This window comes from Hylaeus volcanicus, chromosome 6, assembly GCF_026283585.1.
Source record: "Hylaeus volcanicus isolate JK05 chromosome 6, UHH_iyHylVolc1.0_haploid, whole genome shotgun sequence".
Taxonomy (NCBI): Eukaryota; Metazoa; Arthropoda; class Insecta; order Hymenoptera; family Colletidae; genus Hylaeus; species Hylaeus volcanicus.
The window spans coordinates 21,909,369-21,928,405 of NC_071981.1; the positions used below are offsets into that span (position 1 = coordinate 21,909,369).

General features: G+C 45.8%; 1 protein-coding gene across 4 annotated transcripts in view; it reads left to right on the top strand.

Annotated features, from left to right (window-relative positions):
• LOC128877812 (nuclear hormone receptor E75-like) overlaps positions 1 to 3,979 on the top strand; it is a 95,787-nt gene extending 91,808 nt beyond the window's left edge. For all 4 annotated transcript variants that reach the window (XM_054125363.1, XM_054125364.1, XM_054125362.1 and 1 more), the window contains one exon: positions 27 to 3,979. In XM_054125363.1, the coding sequence (XP_053981338.1) occupies positions 27 to 2,054 (2,028 nt within the window). In that variant the 3' untranslated portion in view covers positions 2,055 to 3,979. The remainder of the gene's footprint in view (positions 1 to 26) is intronic.
• The last annotated feature ends 15,058 nt before the right edge of the window (positions 3,980 to 19,037 follow it).

The following is a 19,037-nucleotide window of genomic DNA, read 5'->3' on the forward strand; positions in this document are numbered from 1 at the left end:
CGACGGTCTCTCCGTTTATGTTGCAGGCATGCCCGCTGAACCCTAATCCGCAACCGTTGACTGGCCAGCAAGAGCTGCTCCAAGACTTCTCGAAGAGGTTCTCGCCGGCGATTCGCGGCGTGGTGGAATTCGCGAAACGCATTCCTGGCTTCAGCCTGCTGGCTCAGGACGACCAGGTCACGTTGCTCAAGGCTGGCGTGTTCGAGGTGTTGCTCGTGCGACTGGCCTGCATGTTCGACGCCCAGACGAATAGCATGATCTGTCTGAACGGCCAGGTGCTCAAACGGGAGTCCATCCACAATAGCAGCAACGCGAGATTCCTCATGGACTCGATGTTCGATTTCGCCGAGAGGGTGAACTCGCTGAGACTGTCCGACGCCGAGCTTGGTCTCTTCTGTTCCGTGGTGGTGATCGCCGCGGACAGGCCAGGGCTTCGCAACACCGAATTAGTCGAGCGTATGCACAACAAGCTGCGAAACGCTCTTCAAACCGTATTGGCTCAAAATCATCCTCAGCATCCCGATATCTTGAGGGAGCTTTTGAAGAAGATCCCAGATCTGAGAACCCTGAACACCCTCCACTCGGAGAAACTGCTGGCGTTCAAGATGACCGAGCAGCAGCAGCAGATGCAGGCCCAACAGCAGCACCAGCAGCAGCAGCAACAACAGACGCAACACGTGATCAACGCTCAGCAACCGCAGCAGCAACACTGGCCCATGGAGGAGGAACCACCCGCGTCCTGGGGTTCGGCCTCAGATGTCACCCTGGACGAGGCCGTCAAGAGTCCCTTGGGCAGCGTTTCCAGCACCGAGAGCACCTGCAGCGGCGAGGTCGCCTCCCTGACGGAGTACCACCACGTCGCTCCTCCCAGCGGACATCACGCGACCAGTGCGCCCCTTTTAGCGGCCACCTTGGCGGGAGGTCTTTGTCCTCATCGTCGACGGGCGAACTCTGGCAGCACGAGCTCGGGCGACGACGAACTCCATCGCGCGTCCCTGTCCAAGACACCTCAGCCGCCCCAGTGTCCGCGATTCCGCAAGCTGGACTCTCCCAGCGACAGCGGCATCGAGTCGGGAACGGAGAAGCCCGACAAACCCGCGAGCAGCAGCGCGAGCAGCGCGCCCACCTCCGTTTGCTCCAGTCCACGATCCGAGGACAAAGAAGTCGAGGACATGCCGGTGCTGAAGCGAGTCCTTCAAGCGCCACCGCTCTACGACACCAATTCCTTGATGGACGAGGCGTACAAGCCTCACAAGAAGTTTCGCGCTCTGCGTCAGAAGGACAGCGCGGAGGCCGAGCCAGCCGTGATCGTGCAGCACACGCAATCCCAGCTGCACCTGCATCTGACCTCGCCGCCGGCGCGAAGTCCCTCCAACCAAATGCCGCCCCAGTGCCCGCAGACGGCGAGTCTGCTCAGCAGCACGCACTCCACCTTGGCGAGGAGCCTGATGGAAGGACCGCGGATGACGGCCGAGCAGATGAAGCGCACGGACATCATCCATAACTACATCATGCGCGGGGAGAGCAGCCCCAGGTCGCCAGCCGCGTCGCCATCGCCGGCGGAGCAATGCGCTTCCACAACCACGATGACCGCGCGCTCGCCCCAAGGGACCCAGGGTCTTCTTCAGTGCGCCACCAGCAGCTACTCCACGACCAGGTGGCCGGCCACATCCGTGATCACGACGACGACCGGTGCCCGACAGCAGCAGCAGCAGCAGCAACAGCAGCAGCAGCAGCAACACCAGCAACAACAACAGCAGCAGCAGCAGCAGCATCAACAGCAGTCTTCCTCGGACTATCTAATGCTCGGGAACTCGCCTGCCTCGTCGCCGAGGTATCTGTCCGCGGCGGCGACGAGTAGTACGAGCACGAGTCCAAGGCCCACCTCGAGCACGGCGGCGAAATTGATGCTCTCCGGTTGCCCAAGCAACATGATGGAGCTTCAAGTGGACATCGCCGACAGCCAGCAGCCGTTGAACCTGTCGAAGAAGTCGCCGTCCCCGTCGCCCAGGCCGCTCGTAGGACCCTGCAAAGCTCTGTCCCTCGAGGCGTAGTGGTCTCGCGACGTAGCAGCAGTTTCTCGCGAGCGTTGGTAACCCTGCCAAAAGGGGACGTTATTTTTTTTTCTCTTTTGGGACGCATCGGAGGCCATCGAGCGCGACGAGCATATATCCGTCGTTCTGTGTCCGTGTCGCGAGCCGCGCGGGCCTCCGTTTCCGAGACAAGTATGAAAGTGCCAGGACGCTCTGAGCGCGTGATAAACCAAATAATTTATTAATTTAAACTATTAATCGATAATTGCGCGGGACACGACGGAGAGAGACGGTAGGAGGTGGCGGAAATACCGTACGTCCAGGCCTCCTTCGCGTACACGACCCCTCCGTGTCGTATTTATGAAAGGATTATTTCCGTTCTCCAAGATGGTGTGGTGAAAACCGGAAATGGACGAAAACCGAACGAATGGAACGAACGCTCGAGTAACGAAAGATCAGTGCCGTTCCCGGGAGCAAACAGTGCCGTGTAGGATTTACCTGTCCACCTAAAGGAAAGCTACCTACCTACCACCCCCGTTTACCTATCTACCACCCAACGACGATAACGACGTTATTCGGAGACTCGTCTGGAACGATAGCGTTATCGAACGGTAAAAACAAGGAGGCGAGAGAAGCAGTAAGACGAGAAAGATTGAATGTTACAGAAATTAATAATCTATCTACATGTGATAATCATGGAAATCGCGCATCCTGTACAGTCTCCACCTCATTCATCGATCATCTTACTCTACTATAATTATTGAATATTATAAAAGTAATTAATATTATTGTAACATGTGTAAGGTATAATAATCGTAAAAGTTATCATCTTGTGTATGTGCGCGTAGGGAAAAGAGAAACACGAGTGTGCGAGAGAAAGAGGACAAACAAAAAAGAGTGCGAGAGAGAGAGCGTGCATGGATTCGACCAGGAAACAAGAACGAATGGTAAAAACGCGTGAGAGCGTGCTTGTGCAAGTGAGTCGGGGCAAACAAAGTAAAAAAAAAAAAAAATAAAAAAAAATGAAAATATATCGCATTGCAAACGAGGATAAAAAGAAAAAAGAAAACACATAGAAATAACGAAGAGAAAAGCGCTTTTCGATCAACTCCGTTGACGAAAAGCGCGACGAGGAAAAACAGCGAGCGCTGTCGCGATCATTTTAAAGAAAGAAACGAAAACGAACGTTTTGTTAACATGAGACTGACACGGCCCGCCGCGGCCCCCCCCCTCCGCCAAGAGTTTGCAATCAACCGTACCTTTAATCGCGAACCCGCGTGTCCGTGCCTCTCTGACGGGCGAACGAGCCGAGAACCAACCAAAACGGTCTATCCGATTTCTGATTCGCGTCGAGAAAACCTTAGGTAATCGTAGAACACAGAGGGTGACAGACAGACAGAACCCGCGTTTTATCGAGTCAGAACAACGGGTGATAAGAGACGTTGGAGGTGAAGAAAGAGAGCAACAGAGAGAGAGAGAGAGAGAGAGAAAATGTAAATGGTACGAGACAAGAGTCAACGTTTGAGCGATAGAGAGCGAGATAGAGTGAACGTACGCGTATGTGTGAGAGTGAGAGAAAGCATAGAGAACGACGAAGAGAGAAGAGGATACAGAGAGAAGGTAGAGAGTGCGAGAAAGAGAGAAGTCGCGTGCAACTTAGATCCGGCGCGGAATGTAAATAGTAAATTCGTAAGACTAGGTTGTAGGTGTCGCGAGTGGACGAGGTTTTTTTTTCTTCTTTTTTTGCTGTTGAGAAAAGAAACACTCTGCGAGAAAGAGGTAAACGAGAGATAATGAGAGAAAGGAAACGAAGATACGCGGCGGGCCGCCGCTGACGTGTTGTTGAGACGCCCGCCCCGCCCCCCTTTTGCGCTCCCCCGTTTGATCAGCCGGGAGGATATCGGTACAGGTGAGAAACGCGAAAAAAAGTAAAAAAAAAAAAAGAATGAAATACAATCCGTGACGAGAACGAAACCTGAAAACACCCCGAAACAGACACACAGGACACACATACCGTATACATGTAATACATACGTACGTACACCGCAAGCGCGACAAGAGAACGATGAAAACGCCGTAGCATTACGAAAAAAAAAAAAAAATAATAAAGTAAAAAGCCAAGTGAGCCTGGAATAACTCGTTCGACGAAGGACAAATCGTAGGGCAAAGATACGTAAAAAGAAAATGTAAACAGGAATTGCTCAATGGGCACCCCGGAAAAATGAAAAACCGTTTTCTCGCCACTTTGAGCCGCAGCTCTGTCGGATCCCCTCGAAACGAACAACACATCCCCGAAACAAGCTTTGTAGTGAAACAATCTGTGTATTTATTGTACTCTCGCGGAAGAGAAGAAAAATGTCATTCCCTTTTAAACGCTCTGTGTATCACCGTTCTCCCTCGACTCGTTTGATCGCTCCCGACTCCGCGTAGGAAAAGAAAAACCTTCTTGCTGTCCCACGAGTTGGAAACAATGTCCCTCCGTTCCTTCGCCGTTTAGCCAATATCCCGATTAGAAGACTTAGCCAGAACCATATCCATGTTGTCGCACGTGTTTTACGTGTCAACCCGAGTCCGTTGTTCACGATCCAACTGTAACGAAAACATCTTTTTGTCAATCCTGCGGCCCAATATTCGTCCAGTTTTCCCGTCGCTCAGGCCCATCCCGCACAATCCCACAGATAAAATCCTCTTCTCCCCAGATGCCCTACCCTTCGCCCATCCACCCACCGCCCCCGACCCCCCCCCCCCCCCCCCCGGCAAGCGAACTAGCGTTGATATTCGTAATACTTGTTATGCATAAACTACACATAATGATTATTATAGTAAACGATACATAAAGTATGATATATTTCTCTATCCATTAAGAAGGAGGACACAAGCAGCTGTTGTTTCTGGTGGAATAAAGAGAAACACATGCAGACAAAAAAAGTAATAATATCGAAGGAAACGAAACAAAATATCGAAAGTGTACTCTATTACATTGCAAGAACACAACACGCAGCCCCGCATATTGCCCAGTGAGCACGTCATTTTGTACGCTTGGGAGTTGTGAGGTCGTCTGAATAAACATTGTCTGGTGAATTATACAGAAAATATATATTTGTCTCTTATTTATGCGATATCCCTAATATCCTTCCTTTGCGTTTTCGGTACAGTCTTGCGCTGAAAAAGTAACATAAAATTGAAGGAGAAATGGAGATTGGAGATCACTTTCTAAAACCTTCGCATTTATAGAAAATCGGAGTTGCTCTTATTCGATTAAATTTAAATCAAATTTATCGATCCCTGTGATCATTAATAGTTGAGTAGTTGATCGCTAAAAAGATTAAATTCCTTTCCAAAATATCCGCATTTGATATCAAAGAAAAAAGTGATGCTGTTATTAGGTCCGGAGCACCCGATATCGTTCAACGCGGACTATAAATTAGCATTCGTTACAAGCTGGCCGCTGAAACGTAGAAGGTGCCATAAATAATGGTATCGGGGGAAGAAACGAGAAAAATTGAAAGTTCGATCGAAAGTGGAGCTGAAACTGGTTTCGCGCAAAACAAGGAACACTTCAGCGGAACGAAATTGATCGAATCGCGACGGTGAGCGCTCTCCGAACGTACAGAGGAGATCTCCTTTGTTTTTGAAAACGAAATCGTCGCTGTTAATCATTGTTTCGCCGTTGGCTGGGTGTCGCGCGGTTCGTTGGAAAAGGACGTGTTGCGAGCAAAAAAAAAAAAAAAAACACGATTAATGCGCGCAATTAAACAGAGCGAAGATCGTGAGAAACAGCAAGTAATCGGTTCAGGGTAAAGTTCCATTGCCTATGATTAACAGTGGAGACAGACGGGAAGTGCTGCAGGCTCGTCCTATAGCGTACCTTGAACGCGGCGATGCGATTGCGTTTCTAAAATTGGTTTAAACTCGATCCTCTAATGAACGAGCCTCGCGTAGTTGAAAAAGGAAATTTCTCTTCTTTCTTGAGAGTTTCGAAAGCGATTTTTATCAGGGAAAAAGGGGGAATTCGAGTGCGTGATTACTAATGCGTCTCGGTTAGATTAATTACAAAGTAAAAACGATCTAAACGATCGTAGGAAGAACTTAATAATTTGGTCAACAAATATTATTCTTGAAGAATCTTTAGTTTGGAGTCAAAATATGAAATGATGAGAAACAATAATAATTTCTCTAGCTTCGAAATACTTGCGAAAGTAAATACAATTATTCTTTGCTCTACGCGTATCACTCGGAACTCGAGGAAAGCACTTATTCGCGCACTCTATATAGAATCATAATCTGGCTTCCCGGTTTGGATTCAATCAAATATGCATATTTCGAACACCGAAGAATAAAGGAGTTTTGCAAACTCTACCGCTGAAATTCAACTCCAATTACGAAATGGAAGCGAGCGTTTGAAACGTGAAAAATGAAATCCTACGAATCCTGCGTTTCTTTATTCAGAGATATGGAAGTGCGTGAGTAACTCGATCGGAATAGTTATCCAGGGGAAGAGGAACTGGGACTTCCTGGAGCGTCGAGGCAGCGAACAGGTGAATCACGAGGATTAGTCCACGAGTGGGCCACGGTTGCGTAATTGGCCCCGCGAGGGGTTGAACGGAGCGCGAGGGGTTGCCTTTCTTCGGGTTCGAAGAATCCAACAAAGCAGTGCCACCAACCAACGCCAAATTCCCCTGGCAGATGGTGGCGCGTGGCGTTTCGTGGGCGTCGGTTGCCACGCAACCTGTCTCACCTCTCGTCACCTATCGTGAACTTTCCCCCTTGATCTGCGCTCGCCCCCGCGTACACGGGCACCGCTGCTACCGTTGCATCGTGCGATGCATCCCGGTATTAAGTTGCCACGCGCACCCCCGTTAAGCGGGGTGGGAAGTTCGGACGTAGGCGGAGCGAGCGTCAGAATTATTCTGACGGAACGACGGTATTATCCTGACGCGCCGGGTTGTTTTCGTGATTTCTGTTTTTCGTTTCCAGATCACTTTTTTCTACTATTTGCGCGCTATTTTTACCTTAGCCGGGATTCGCATAATTTCGCCTCGAGAATCGCTCCCGATGACGGCAACGACGTCATCTCTGCGCGTGGAAAACAAATGCGGGAACTTAACCCCCGACTGTTACAACGTAGGAAACCATGTTTTCTAACATTCGAATTTTATAGCCACGGTTGATTTCGTTACGTATAGTGATTTCTACGTTTATTGTCGTTTTCATGGTGGAAAACAGGAAGTAGAAGTTTTATTTTACGTCCTGATTCTATAGCAACTACTATGTCAACGCATCCAATTAAAAATTCTATCACCTTTTGGAAGCTCGTACTATTTAAACAATTACGAAAGCACCGAAACGACGACTCAAACCTCCCTTATTTTCATACGAATTTCAAAATATTCTAATATCACGAGCGTCACCGGCACTTAGGTAACGAAAATGATTGATATAAAGCGGTACATACGCACACAGATCGCGCCCACTCTCGCCCCGCATCTGTCATTTCTAGCGAGACTCCGATTCGATCGAGGCGTAGGAACAACTGGGACTCGAGGAAAGATCGACAGCCGCGGCATAAAACGACACGCGAAGCTCGTTCATACTCGGAATTCAATTATCGGCTGGCCCGATGTCGGCCATTGTCTTCTCAAAGGAATCGTTCCAGCGGACGCGCCCGACTCGAGGCCACCCTTGACTGCCACTCGGCCGTGTGTGCTGTCCCTGGGCAAACGCACTACATTCCCAGACTGGGATTTAGCCTCCGGGACGCCCTCACGGACGTGCACACCACGGCCGTGAGTATCCAGGCCTCCTCCTCCCCTTTGAGGCACAGACTACACGTAAAGCTCGGTTCACACTTGATCGGCCCACTCCCGGACAAAGCACTTTGTTCGTCTCGACCACACCGAACTTTGCCCTTTTCCAGGATCTCTTACAGGCGACGAGTGAAAATGTTCCAGAAATCGAAGCTTGGGTAGCGGTGCGGTTGAAGAGATCGGAGTATACGTTTTAATCCATACGAAATCAGAAAGGGTTGAATTATGCGTACAGCGATTGGCAGAGGAGTCCAAGCTGAGCTCTTAAAAATTTAAATAGGAGTTTGATCGCTTCGATGGACCGATGGTCGAGGTATCAATTAGGATCAGCTGCTTCGAACAACTCGCAACGAATATAAGAAAAATAAGAGTGCCAAAAGATCCCTCGACCACCACAAATGAATAATATAACATCGTGAAATCTAAAAGTCTCGCACAGAAAATAAATTTTGTCGTTTCAAGACAAGCTTAACTCTCAGTATCGCGAGTAAACAAAAAACAGACCCGTGGTAAAAGGGATAAATTCCTGTTTGGTCACGACAAACAGAACTACCTTTCGGAGAAAGAGGAAAAGCTCTCGGTGTCCGTTCGCGCTTCTTTTTCACGCTGGAAGGTGGGCAACCCTCGAGTGGGGCATGTCGAAACGCTCGCGTCGAGTAAACACGCCGAGGAAGTGTGAATCGGCCTTAAAATTCACGGTCCCGCTCGCAACGCCTCGGCTAAGGAGCGCGTTCAAGGTCCGAGCGAGGTCGCAGACACATTCGAGAGCGGGCAGCATCCCCCCTTGTAACAGAAACCCTCCCCCCTTATCAATGCGCGAGACAACGAGGCGGCGGATGTAGACCTCAATGAGACTTCGCCATCGGTCGCTCTTTCCGTTCTGAGCGCCGCGCCTCCTACGGGACACGCACTTTATCCCCTCGTGGCTTTTTCCCCTTTCTCTTGCCAGCAGCTCGTGGACCAGCTAGTCGCGGGACTAAGAATTTCTGGACGGAGTCTAAACCGAATTCGAAGGCGTGATAAGGCGAGATTGGGTCACGTGGGTGCTTTGTGGCGAATTTTCCGACACAATGAATCACATACATACGTCCATACATACTCCTGTGTTGGTGAAAGTTCATTTTAAGATACCTGACAACCATGTTGACTGAAAACAGAAAGGAACAACATGGGAGAAAAGGAAACAGAAGGGAAAGGGTGACGAAAAGGTACACGCTCGCGAACAAACATTGAATGGGACGTGTGATTGGACGAGAAAAAGTCCTCGAGGTCGTGCATTTGCATAAGCATTGCCAAGGATACCGAAACAACTATCTGTAGTACACGCGGGTGAGGTATTGCTGAAAGTGTTAAATCAATTTGTTACGGCCTGTATAATTTTGTACAGTTCGTGTAATTATACGAAGTTGAATATCGGAAGAGGAGGGGTAACTTTGAAAAGGCGATTTAAAATGATTTTAAAGGGAACGATTCGTTTATTTCGAAGAACTCTCTATTTTTCCACATGGACGACGATGACAGTGCGATAAAATAATTTAAAAACCACATACGAATCACGTGTTTACATGCAATACGTGCAATCGTTCGAGCAAATCTTGAATCGAGTAAGGTGAATCGTTGGAATTGCATGCCTTATCTTCATTCACAAACCCAGCCTATGTTTATAGTAGTACGTGAAGACTGATAGAAAATCAAGATTATGCGTGGCATTGATGCTATTTGTAACAACAAACAGGGGAGATACGGTCCGTGACGAGATTACTACGAAGTGCCTACACTGTCTCGATGCTGTGTTTCTCCAAAATGATGTCAACATTTACTCGAAACTAATTGTTTTCTTCCTTTCTTTTTTTATATCGTCAGGAAAAGAGTTCTTTAACGTTAATCCGAGTTATTTTAAAAATAATTTTCGATCGAAAATATTACGGAGAGCGGAATGAATTTCTGAAGTTTGTACATTTAAGGCTCCATTTATGGTTCCATGAAGGTCATCAGAGACCATATCGGAGGTGCGCACCCTCGACAGGCTTTCTCCATTGAACTCGACCTTCGTCAATGAAAAGGACTATGCGTCCCTTAATTCCGCCCGGTCCGCAAACATTGCGGATGTCGCTCGTTAACCAAAATTCGATCCAGCGGCTCCGCGACAGATCCCTGTCGTAATTCCCTGCAATCTACACGAGGTCGTGATCCGTGGGGAGAAACCTAGATCTCTTCCGTTTAGAACGTTCTACACTATTTGACCAAACGAGAGTTATTATGTATATATATTACAATTTTTTTATCGAAAAACATTCGACATTATTCACGAAAGAATTTACTAATATAGACTTTACGGAAAGTAACAATGAAAAGTATTTCAATAAAGAATCACAGAAATGATTCTGCTGAAAAGGTTGCCAGAGATGGTGAAATGAGAAACGTTTCGTAATATTGCGAGCATTCAAACGAGCATTTCTTCGCTGAACATAAATTTTTCATGCCCTGTTCAGGATGCAAATAATTTTATAAATGATGCTGTTTAAATTTTCACCAACATTTAAAGTAATGTTCCAAATATTAATCTGAATGGCTGCATAACAAGTGGCCCGAACCTAAGGGACGATCAGATAATTGATTTGCATTGAAATCAACGGAAAATTATTTTGGCAGTTGGAAAATGAAGAAGTTGTTCTACACAGGAACCACGCGGTAATATAAGATCTCTTTTTCGTCCACTCGCGGAGCTAGTACGCGATGGTGGAAGTGGGTAGTCGAAGGGTGCCCAAACCGACGCTCCCCTTTATTAGACTCGTGCCGTTCTTCCGGGTTAACATTCCCTCGTCCTTCGGGGCCTCCCACCTAGCCACGAAGGCCTCCACGTGGCAAGGTCACGATCCCCGCGAAAAGGCAACCTTGCCCGGATCTTTCTACCCCTCGTCGAAGGGAGAATTTACGGCTCTACGCCTACTCGCGCGCGCGCCACCACCCTGAACGGGTGTTCACGTGCCATCTACTTCGCCGTGGGAGGAAAGCAAAAGGCGATCCAGTTATCTATTAATAGCCTAACCTCTGTATCGCTTTCCATATTTTGATTCTGCTCTCTTGATTCGATTCGCGTCGAAAGTCTCGTGGAAATCACGCGCAGGGTGTTTTGACTTTCACTGCGGGACGACTTTTACTGAAACTAGAACAGTCGAATTTTAAATAAACACCACCTTATAGAGAAGACGACCACCTTAATGACAAGACGAAACTTTGTTATAGTTACAGTTTATCCATACGACGTTTAGTTTCAAAAATGGAAATTAAAAGCTTGGAAGTCCTTTTTCCTGAAATTCTTTCAGGATTCTTTCAGGAATTCTTTCGAGCTTTCAATTCTTTCCTGAATTTCCTAAGATGTATATAGCTCGGATATACCTCGGGATCGCTAAGCCCGTACTGTAGCTACGATCAAACGCAGCTACAGCCCCTGAGGGCCAAAGTTAACGTAAATTTGAAATGGTGAGATAACGTATCGAATTCTTGGGAACTCTCGACCTTCTTCAGACTTTGTTTGAGCGAATGTTTGGTCAGCGTGAAAAATCGTGGAGCACAATTTCAATCTCCGATTCTACGTTTCGAATTGAAACGATTTAGCGAAACAGACGAACGACTATTTCGATGCGTTTAGTATACAGTGTATTTGTGAAATAAAAACTTGGGATTGCTGCTCGCAATCGATACGGTGCTCGAGTCTTTTATCCTGGGTATTAGTCTGAAAGCATCTAGACAGGCATTGTCATGGACTTTCCATGAATTATGAAAGAACAGAATATTCTGAAAGACGGTCTTTATCGGCTTTGTGTACATTAACATTTTTATAAAATTTTCCATGGACTAACAAATGCTTTTAAGCAAAGTAAAGTTTGTATGCGAAGCACTTTTCCCCCTACTCTTTTTCCCTCTTGTTTCTAACACTGTCTTCCGAATTCCTATCAATTATAAAATAATTTTACATGCATCACATCACGTACGAATTCTATAATTCTGATCAATGATATAAGTCGACGTGGCGAATATTCTTACGAATATTAGAACGTATTATATCATCCATATCATTTACTCGTGCAATTAATAAATTCGTCATAAATTTTACGACTGTCTTCATTCGTGTCGTAGCACTCGCAACACTCGAATTTTCCCGGTTCTTCGCGAATTATCACAATCCATATTTCACGCCCGTTTTTCGAAAGCAATTCGCAATGGCAGCTCCCAGCTGTATTTGTCCCAGCACCCCATAACCGCCACTGAAAGGTTCCCCTCCCAGATTCCACCCTCTCCGTTCCGTTTCAATAGCATCATCCTCCGCCATCAGCTTCCCCATATTTTTTCACTTATCCGCCACGGCGGCGAGAAGATGAAATCTCACAGAGAAACTTCCGCGTTTCCTTATCGCTTTATATCGCCAGGTTTTCGCAATTTTCCGCGACGATAAGGACCGTTCCCTCCCGCGTACTCGGGCTTTTTCACCGCAAAGTCTCGGATTACGGTTGAAAAGAACTGATATTTTACTCGTCGTTATGAAACAGTCTTCGAGGTACGCTCGTAGTCGCTAAAATGCTCCGCCGTGATATTCCCTTTATGGACAATTACTGTTATCGTTTATTATTACTTTCTGAATATCGTACGGAATATTACAAGCTTTTCGTCTCTAATCGTTCGAAATGTTAAGGATCGACGTCGAGAGCACCCCACGATTTCCATTCCCTAACCGATATCGCGAACTCGAAACGTTTCGTGCTAAAACGAGAGAATCGACGGTCGAAAGCAGAAAAGCGTGACTCACGCGGAGACGACGAACCCCTAAAATGGTCGATCGAATCGTCGAATCGCCGACATTCGGCCGGATGACATTTTCGCGGATGTATCTTATCCTCGTGTTCCACGTGATCTGGATGTAAAAATAAGCGACGACGTGACCTTGACACACGATCGAATCCGATCCCTGCGTGTCGTCGTGCGATCTACGCAAAAAAGACCGGGGCGTCTCGACGCGCATGTCGTCGATGTTTACGACATAATGTATACCGTTTTAGAGGTCGTATATATGAACGTCCTACGAGAAACTCCTCTTGTTCTTCTTTGCATTACGTTTCCTTCGGTTTCTTTTTCCCAACGAGATCGAAAAAATCCAAGTCGTAAACTGGACGCTCTCCGTGACTCAGACCGCGCGATCGCATTTAACTTTAGGGGAGGATGTTGCCTGACGTATTATATAGAATCTTTTATTCTTTTTTCGCTATCTTTCCATCGTAGATCTCTTCTGATCTCTTTCGTTGATTCTTATGCCGATTACAAGATTCCGTTCGATATAATTTTCCGGTTGCTCTCACGATTAATCGAAGTTGGGAAACACTGATCTATAGAGTTTCTATCGTTTTGTATCGATTTATCGGGGCCGGCGATCGACAAGGACAATAAGGGGCAAGGCGTTCGATTTACTTGACTTATCTAGACCGAGCAGATAGAATGTTGAGGTAAGCCGGAATGGAATATCGCGATCAGGGTTACAGGAAAGTGTACCGAGAGAGTCAAGAAGGTGAGATCGCCGTAACGTCCAAGGGTGCGAAGCGCAGTCGAAGGGGGCCTTCGAGAGTCGCGCATTCGATACGATGAATCGCGTTCGTTTCGCGACCTGAATCAACGAAACACGTCGGTTAATCGAGGCCTTGAGCGTTGGGTCTGCATTGGGATGCAAAACATTCGAAAAGTGTGCATCTCGTATACGATCCTATAAGACGTTAAAAGTCTAACTGTATCTCGAGAACGGTCGTTAATTTTTCAGTCTTCTCTTTTGCTTTAAAAGGAATAAAATTCCTTCACCCAAACGCGACCTTACAGTTTGTGTATCGTAATAGTGGAACTACTTGAACAATTTTCTCGGTCCAATTCCCACGATATAACTTCGACTGAGAAGAACGCTAATACAGGGTGCGAAGCGTCTGCCGAGCATCCGATTGCTCGTCCCTTCCCCCTGGAGATCCAGTAAATCAACCTTGAATGCCGGGGGTAAAAAGCGAATCGAACGAGCTGAAATTGAACTGCCACGTATTCGAAACTTTTCCCGAGCCGTATCAAGAAACGCTGGAATCTTCTTCCTATAGCGTTCCGCGATATCGCGAATAAATGGCGCTCGTTTTTCTCCCTCATTACGACCCGACACGTGGAGAAACCCGAACGAATTGTCACGCACGAATGGTATTCCGAGCTGTTTCGAAGACACCTTTTAGTTCATAATATTCATATAATAATAACGACGAAGACTGTCACGATAAGTTATAAGATTCTTTCGATTCTAATCTGTCACTATTCTCTTCTAGAAAAAATAATAAAATTGTATCACTAAGACGACATATATCATAATTATATTTAAATATAAATATTTTATATTAAATCAAATGTATGTTATATACATAAATACATGACACACAATAATTACAAAACAAATATGGAATCTAATTAAACGTTTATTCATACATACACGAATATCAACTAATAATTTCGTTTCTCTAGTAACCTTTCCAAACATGACAAACCTTGTAATCTATATATATATAAGAATGAAGCTCTGATTAATTCCAATCAACTGAAATTTTACACAGACGTTTTCTTTACGATGTATACAAGGAATAAAAAACGATATTTCGCAATTCAACCCCCAAGGGGGTAACAAGGGGTTGCAACGTTGGTATTCCACGCGGTTGAAATCGCGGGATGCAGCTAGTTTATATATAAGAATCGAATAGCATGGTAAAATATTTTATTTAACAACTGAACCGAAGTCTTCGATTTTTGCGAGCGCGAAGATCCTGTTTCCCCGTAAAGGTTTCCACTGGTGGAGCGTTTACGATGGAAATCTGTGATCTCTGTTGCTTATCTCTGGCGCGTTGAAATACGCGTCGATCATCCGCCGGGGAAACGGATCACCAGAGCCAGAGAGGAGGAAAGTCGACAACGATCAAGGACGAAACGGCACGGCGATAAGGGGATCGATATTATCGCGAAACACTATCGGCTCCTGGCTCTATTGATTTCACGGGTGCCGGCTGTTTGTGCCACGGTTCGAAACGATGCCGACCCTCGCATGCGTGTAAATCTATTTTATCGTTAACGGAATCCACGTCCGCGTTGGCTTCGTTCAATCACGCTGTGAATAATCACTTTCGAAGTGACTCCTGTAATTGTTACGCAAGAACAGCGGACGTGATTGACGGGAATACTTTTTTTTTTTTTTTTTAAGTAAAAAGTAGATGATGTTTATGATTTTTTTTTTTTTTTTTTTTTGAAACCGAATTATTCTAATTGCACGATTTTGTTTGTGAGTTTCGTTTATCTTTGAAAGAGGTTCACGAATATTTATACGAAGAAGAATTAAAAAAAAAAAAAAATGTTTAAACAATCACAAAAGTACAAGAATTATTCCTTGGATTTTGTCTAATAACGAGTACGCATTCGCAGGGTTCCTTGCCGACCCAATCGCTCCAATTGTTCCCTCACGTGTCCTCCGGGTGCGCCGTCGTCGGAGAACGGGTCGGCGAAACGAGCAGCCACGCGAGGCTATAAAAAAAAAGTGTCCTTCCGTCGACCCCGTGCAGGAATACATCTCCCTCTAATCATTCCGTAGCGAAAAAGAAGTGCCCTCTCGACGGTACGAGACCCAATAAAATCGCGTGTTTACGGTCCATCGGGTCCGCGGGTATAAGAGCGTATCTGGCAGACGTCGTAAAGACACCTTTTTTTGGCCATGTGTATCGGCCGACACGGATCGTCTGGCCACTCCACGCTGGGACAGATTTCCCAAAATCTGGTCAACGTTCGAACGATACCAGCTATTGGGAGCTATCGGTGCTATCCCTTCGTTGTCAGATGGAATCGGACGTAAAGCCTCGAGCACCAATTCCCCAAATACCTCTCCGTACCGTATAAAATTATTCTATAAGCCTGACGTAGAAACGAAGAAAGATGGAGATGAGTAGTTTTCGGATTCTCCGAAATTCAAGTGTTTTGGAGCAGTGAAGGCAAACTGGGCGTTAAAACTATTGGGTTGTCCGAAAAGTCCATGTCGATTTTTGGTATGTGGTACAGGTATGTGGTACAGGTCTGAATATGTCGAAATGGTTGAAAATAAATAACATGTATACATCCCTTGAAAGGTGGAAAGATTGTGAACCAAAATGGCGCCTATGTAATTCGATAAATACATGTATATATATATTATACGCCTTTGAATTTTTCTTAGATATTGGCACGAACATTCTGGACAACCTAATATTAACTTGAAAACTATTAAATACTAGATAACATTAACGTCAAGCTGACGTACATTAGTCCCCATCATGAAATATTCTTTATCTTCAAATTTCTCTCCTCGCAGATCAAAGACGCGATCGCTCGACGCATTTTCCAGTCATCGAGATTTTCTAAAGCGTAATAACTGACGACGAAGGCGCTAAACGAAGCGGGGAAGCACAGCTCGCGCGTAAATACCTTGACCCGTCATCCTTGGCCGTCACTCCGCGACGAAAGCGGGGATTATTGTCTTTGCTTCTTCGATAGATGACCGATTCCGCGGTTCGTCGCTGACCAGGGGAAGCCTGGAGCCGCGGGACAGGGAGGGGAGGAGAAGGAGGAGGCCTTGAGCCAACAAAGAGCAAACACTCGTTATCACCGAGGAGCAATGTCAAGCCACTGTCTTCCCTCCTCTCTCTCCTCTCACTTTCCGCTCGACCAGAGGCTCGCTGCTTCGCGAATCCGTAACGAGCTTTTGCCTATCGAGCGGAGCGAAGGGAGAAGGGAAGATGGATCTCTTTCGCCTCACGTTCGAGGGCTGATCTGCTATTTTGTTCACCCTGAGGTGCTTCATCAACTAGGATGAACGATTACGCTATCGGTAATCGAATAACATTGGTAGTTTCAATGTTAGAAATTAAAGTACGCGTCTTTACGTTTATCGCTTGCGTATTGCACCTGATGTCATGAATTGACCGATATATATATAACATAACCTTGAAACGATCTTCGAAGTAACCTCGGACCGAATCGTATCGTTTCAGAGTACTCGATCGTAACGTGGCGCGGTATAATGGCGTGTAACATTCGGTTGTATTTACACTTTGCTCGCGTATCAATGTAATTGACCCAGATCTAACCAGGCCTAGGTCTAACGCAGATGTAACCGTTGCTTTTTCGCTTCGTAACGCTCACGGACCTTGTTCAATATCGACGATAATAATTCTCATTAATATCGATTATACCGATTTCAATCTCTCGAAAGTGGATCAAAGGAGAAAGGTTCAAGTGTATACCGCGGCGAAAAGTAGTGTCGTAGGTCAGGTTAAATTTAGGCGAGGACGTGACTACCTGTAAGTAATCTTGATTTCGAAGGAAATTGTAATCATAATAGGAATTCTACTATAGTACTATAATTACGCGATCCTATTTTCCCCAGTCTTCTAATTCGATCTTAGATAATGCAAAAATACGTAAGGTTCCGAATTAATGTTCTTTATACTCGCTTAAACATAACCAATGGTACTTTCCAATCTTTAAACGAGGTAATTCTACTTACGCGATTCGAATTCGTATTTCCTACGTTTCATCTTTCCCAGTCTCTTAGTTCTAATCTCGACCACTTGCTACACGTGATTCTCCGCCGACCCTCGCGGAGTCTCAATCTTTCAGCGAGGACCTACTCTACTTACACGATTCTAACGTGTATTTCGTTAAAAAAAAAAAAAGAAGCCGTTACAGAAGCTTACTTTCGTCCACGCTTGTTTTGCAACGTCGCTCGCCTACCGTGTGAACCGAGATAAGGGTTATCGCTGGTCTAGCAGATCAAATATTTAGCTACACGGAACGACGAGAGGTCCCTGCGTGGCTCGACCAGGAACGAGGTCGTTCTATCGTTGGATTATCGGCCGATCGATTTTCTACGCATTTATGGCGTGCGTGTTCCTGTTTCCTATGGCTGCGTTTATGCTCCGCATTGACGTGCCGTGAACCGTGCATTCACGCGCCGCGCGAAATTACCGAACGCGGTAAATGCGAACGGATTATCGCTCGCGCCCGCTGTTCAACCCGTGGAAGTAAATAAAGGATGAATTTCTTGGGATTCGATAATCGCTTTACGCGGTGGGTCGCGTTTAAAGGTTCCGTTGGTGCGCTGGTATTAAATAAATCCGTGATTAATCGCGTTAGTATCGGTGATACGAATGATTAATAAAACTCGATAATTCGACTGATCGTCGCTCGACGAATTAAATTTCTTTCTTTAGAATTCGCAGTCGCGTATAAAAATAATATAAAAAGTAATTCTCTCTTAAATATTCTCTTGATTTGCCCATTCAAAACGAGCGAAAGTTATCATCGTGTTTAACGTAGGCTTTATTCGAGGCTACATTCTTCGTGTAACGCTGCACGATAAACTGAGCAAACTAGAATAAAGTTGCGAAGATAAAAACTTCAATGCATACAAGATTAAATGTTACGATCAAAGTTACGAACGAGGTGTTAAGGCTCTGTTGCGAATCATGAACCTAACGCTTTGTTTAAACGCTGCATATTAATCTGGAAATCAATGTCATTAAATATGTACGAAACAATGATGGTAATTGAAGCTATCATGTTCGAAGAAACATTTTACAGAAATAAAAATGTTTCGTTCCCTGTTTGACAGTTTTTAGTTGGATGAAAATTGAACGAGAATTTCGTTCAGACCTTCTAAAGACCACGTCGTTTCAAAGAGGGAAGCAACTAGAGATCGAGCAGGTGCAAAAGTTCGGAGTGGGTTGACAAAACTCGCGCGAATGGAAAGCACGCAAAGGAAGAGATTCGGAGTGAAAACGAACGGAAAAGCGTGAGAGTGAAATGGGAGCTCGGCAAGAAAGAAAGCGTGGTTGTAAGCGCGCGCAAGTGGTTACCGGGTTAAAAAGGTCGTCGACCGACCCGCCACGAGCAAAAGAGATGGAAAGGAAAATCACTGCTTTCCACGATTAATGATGCGCTCTCGACGTTCGTTTTCCGCGATTACATGCAATTCCACTCCGTTTTAGTAGGCGCTTATATAGTATCAATCATCGGAAATAACTCGAACGGATTCCATTTTGCTTCTACGTGTCCTTAAGAAGAACGCAAATCGAGCGAGTTCGTTTACCGAACTCTGTCATAAAAGAAAACA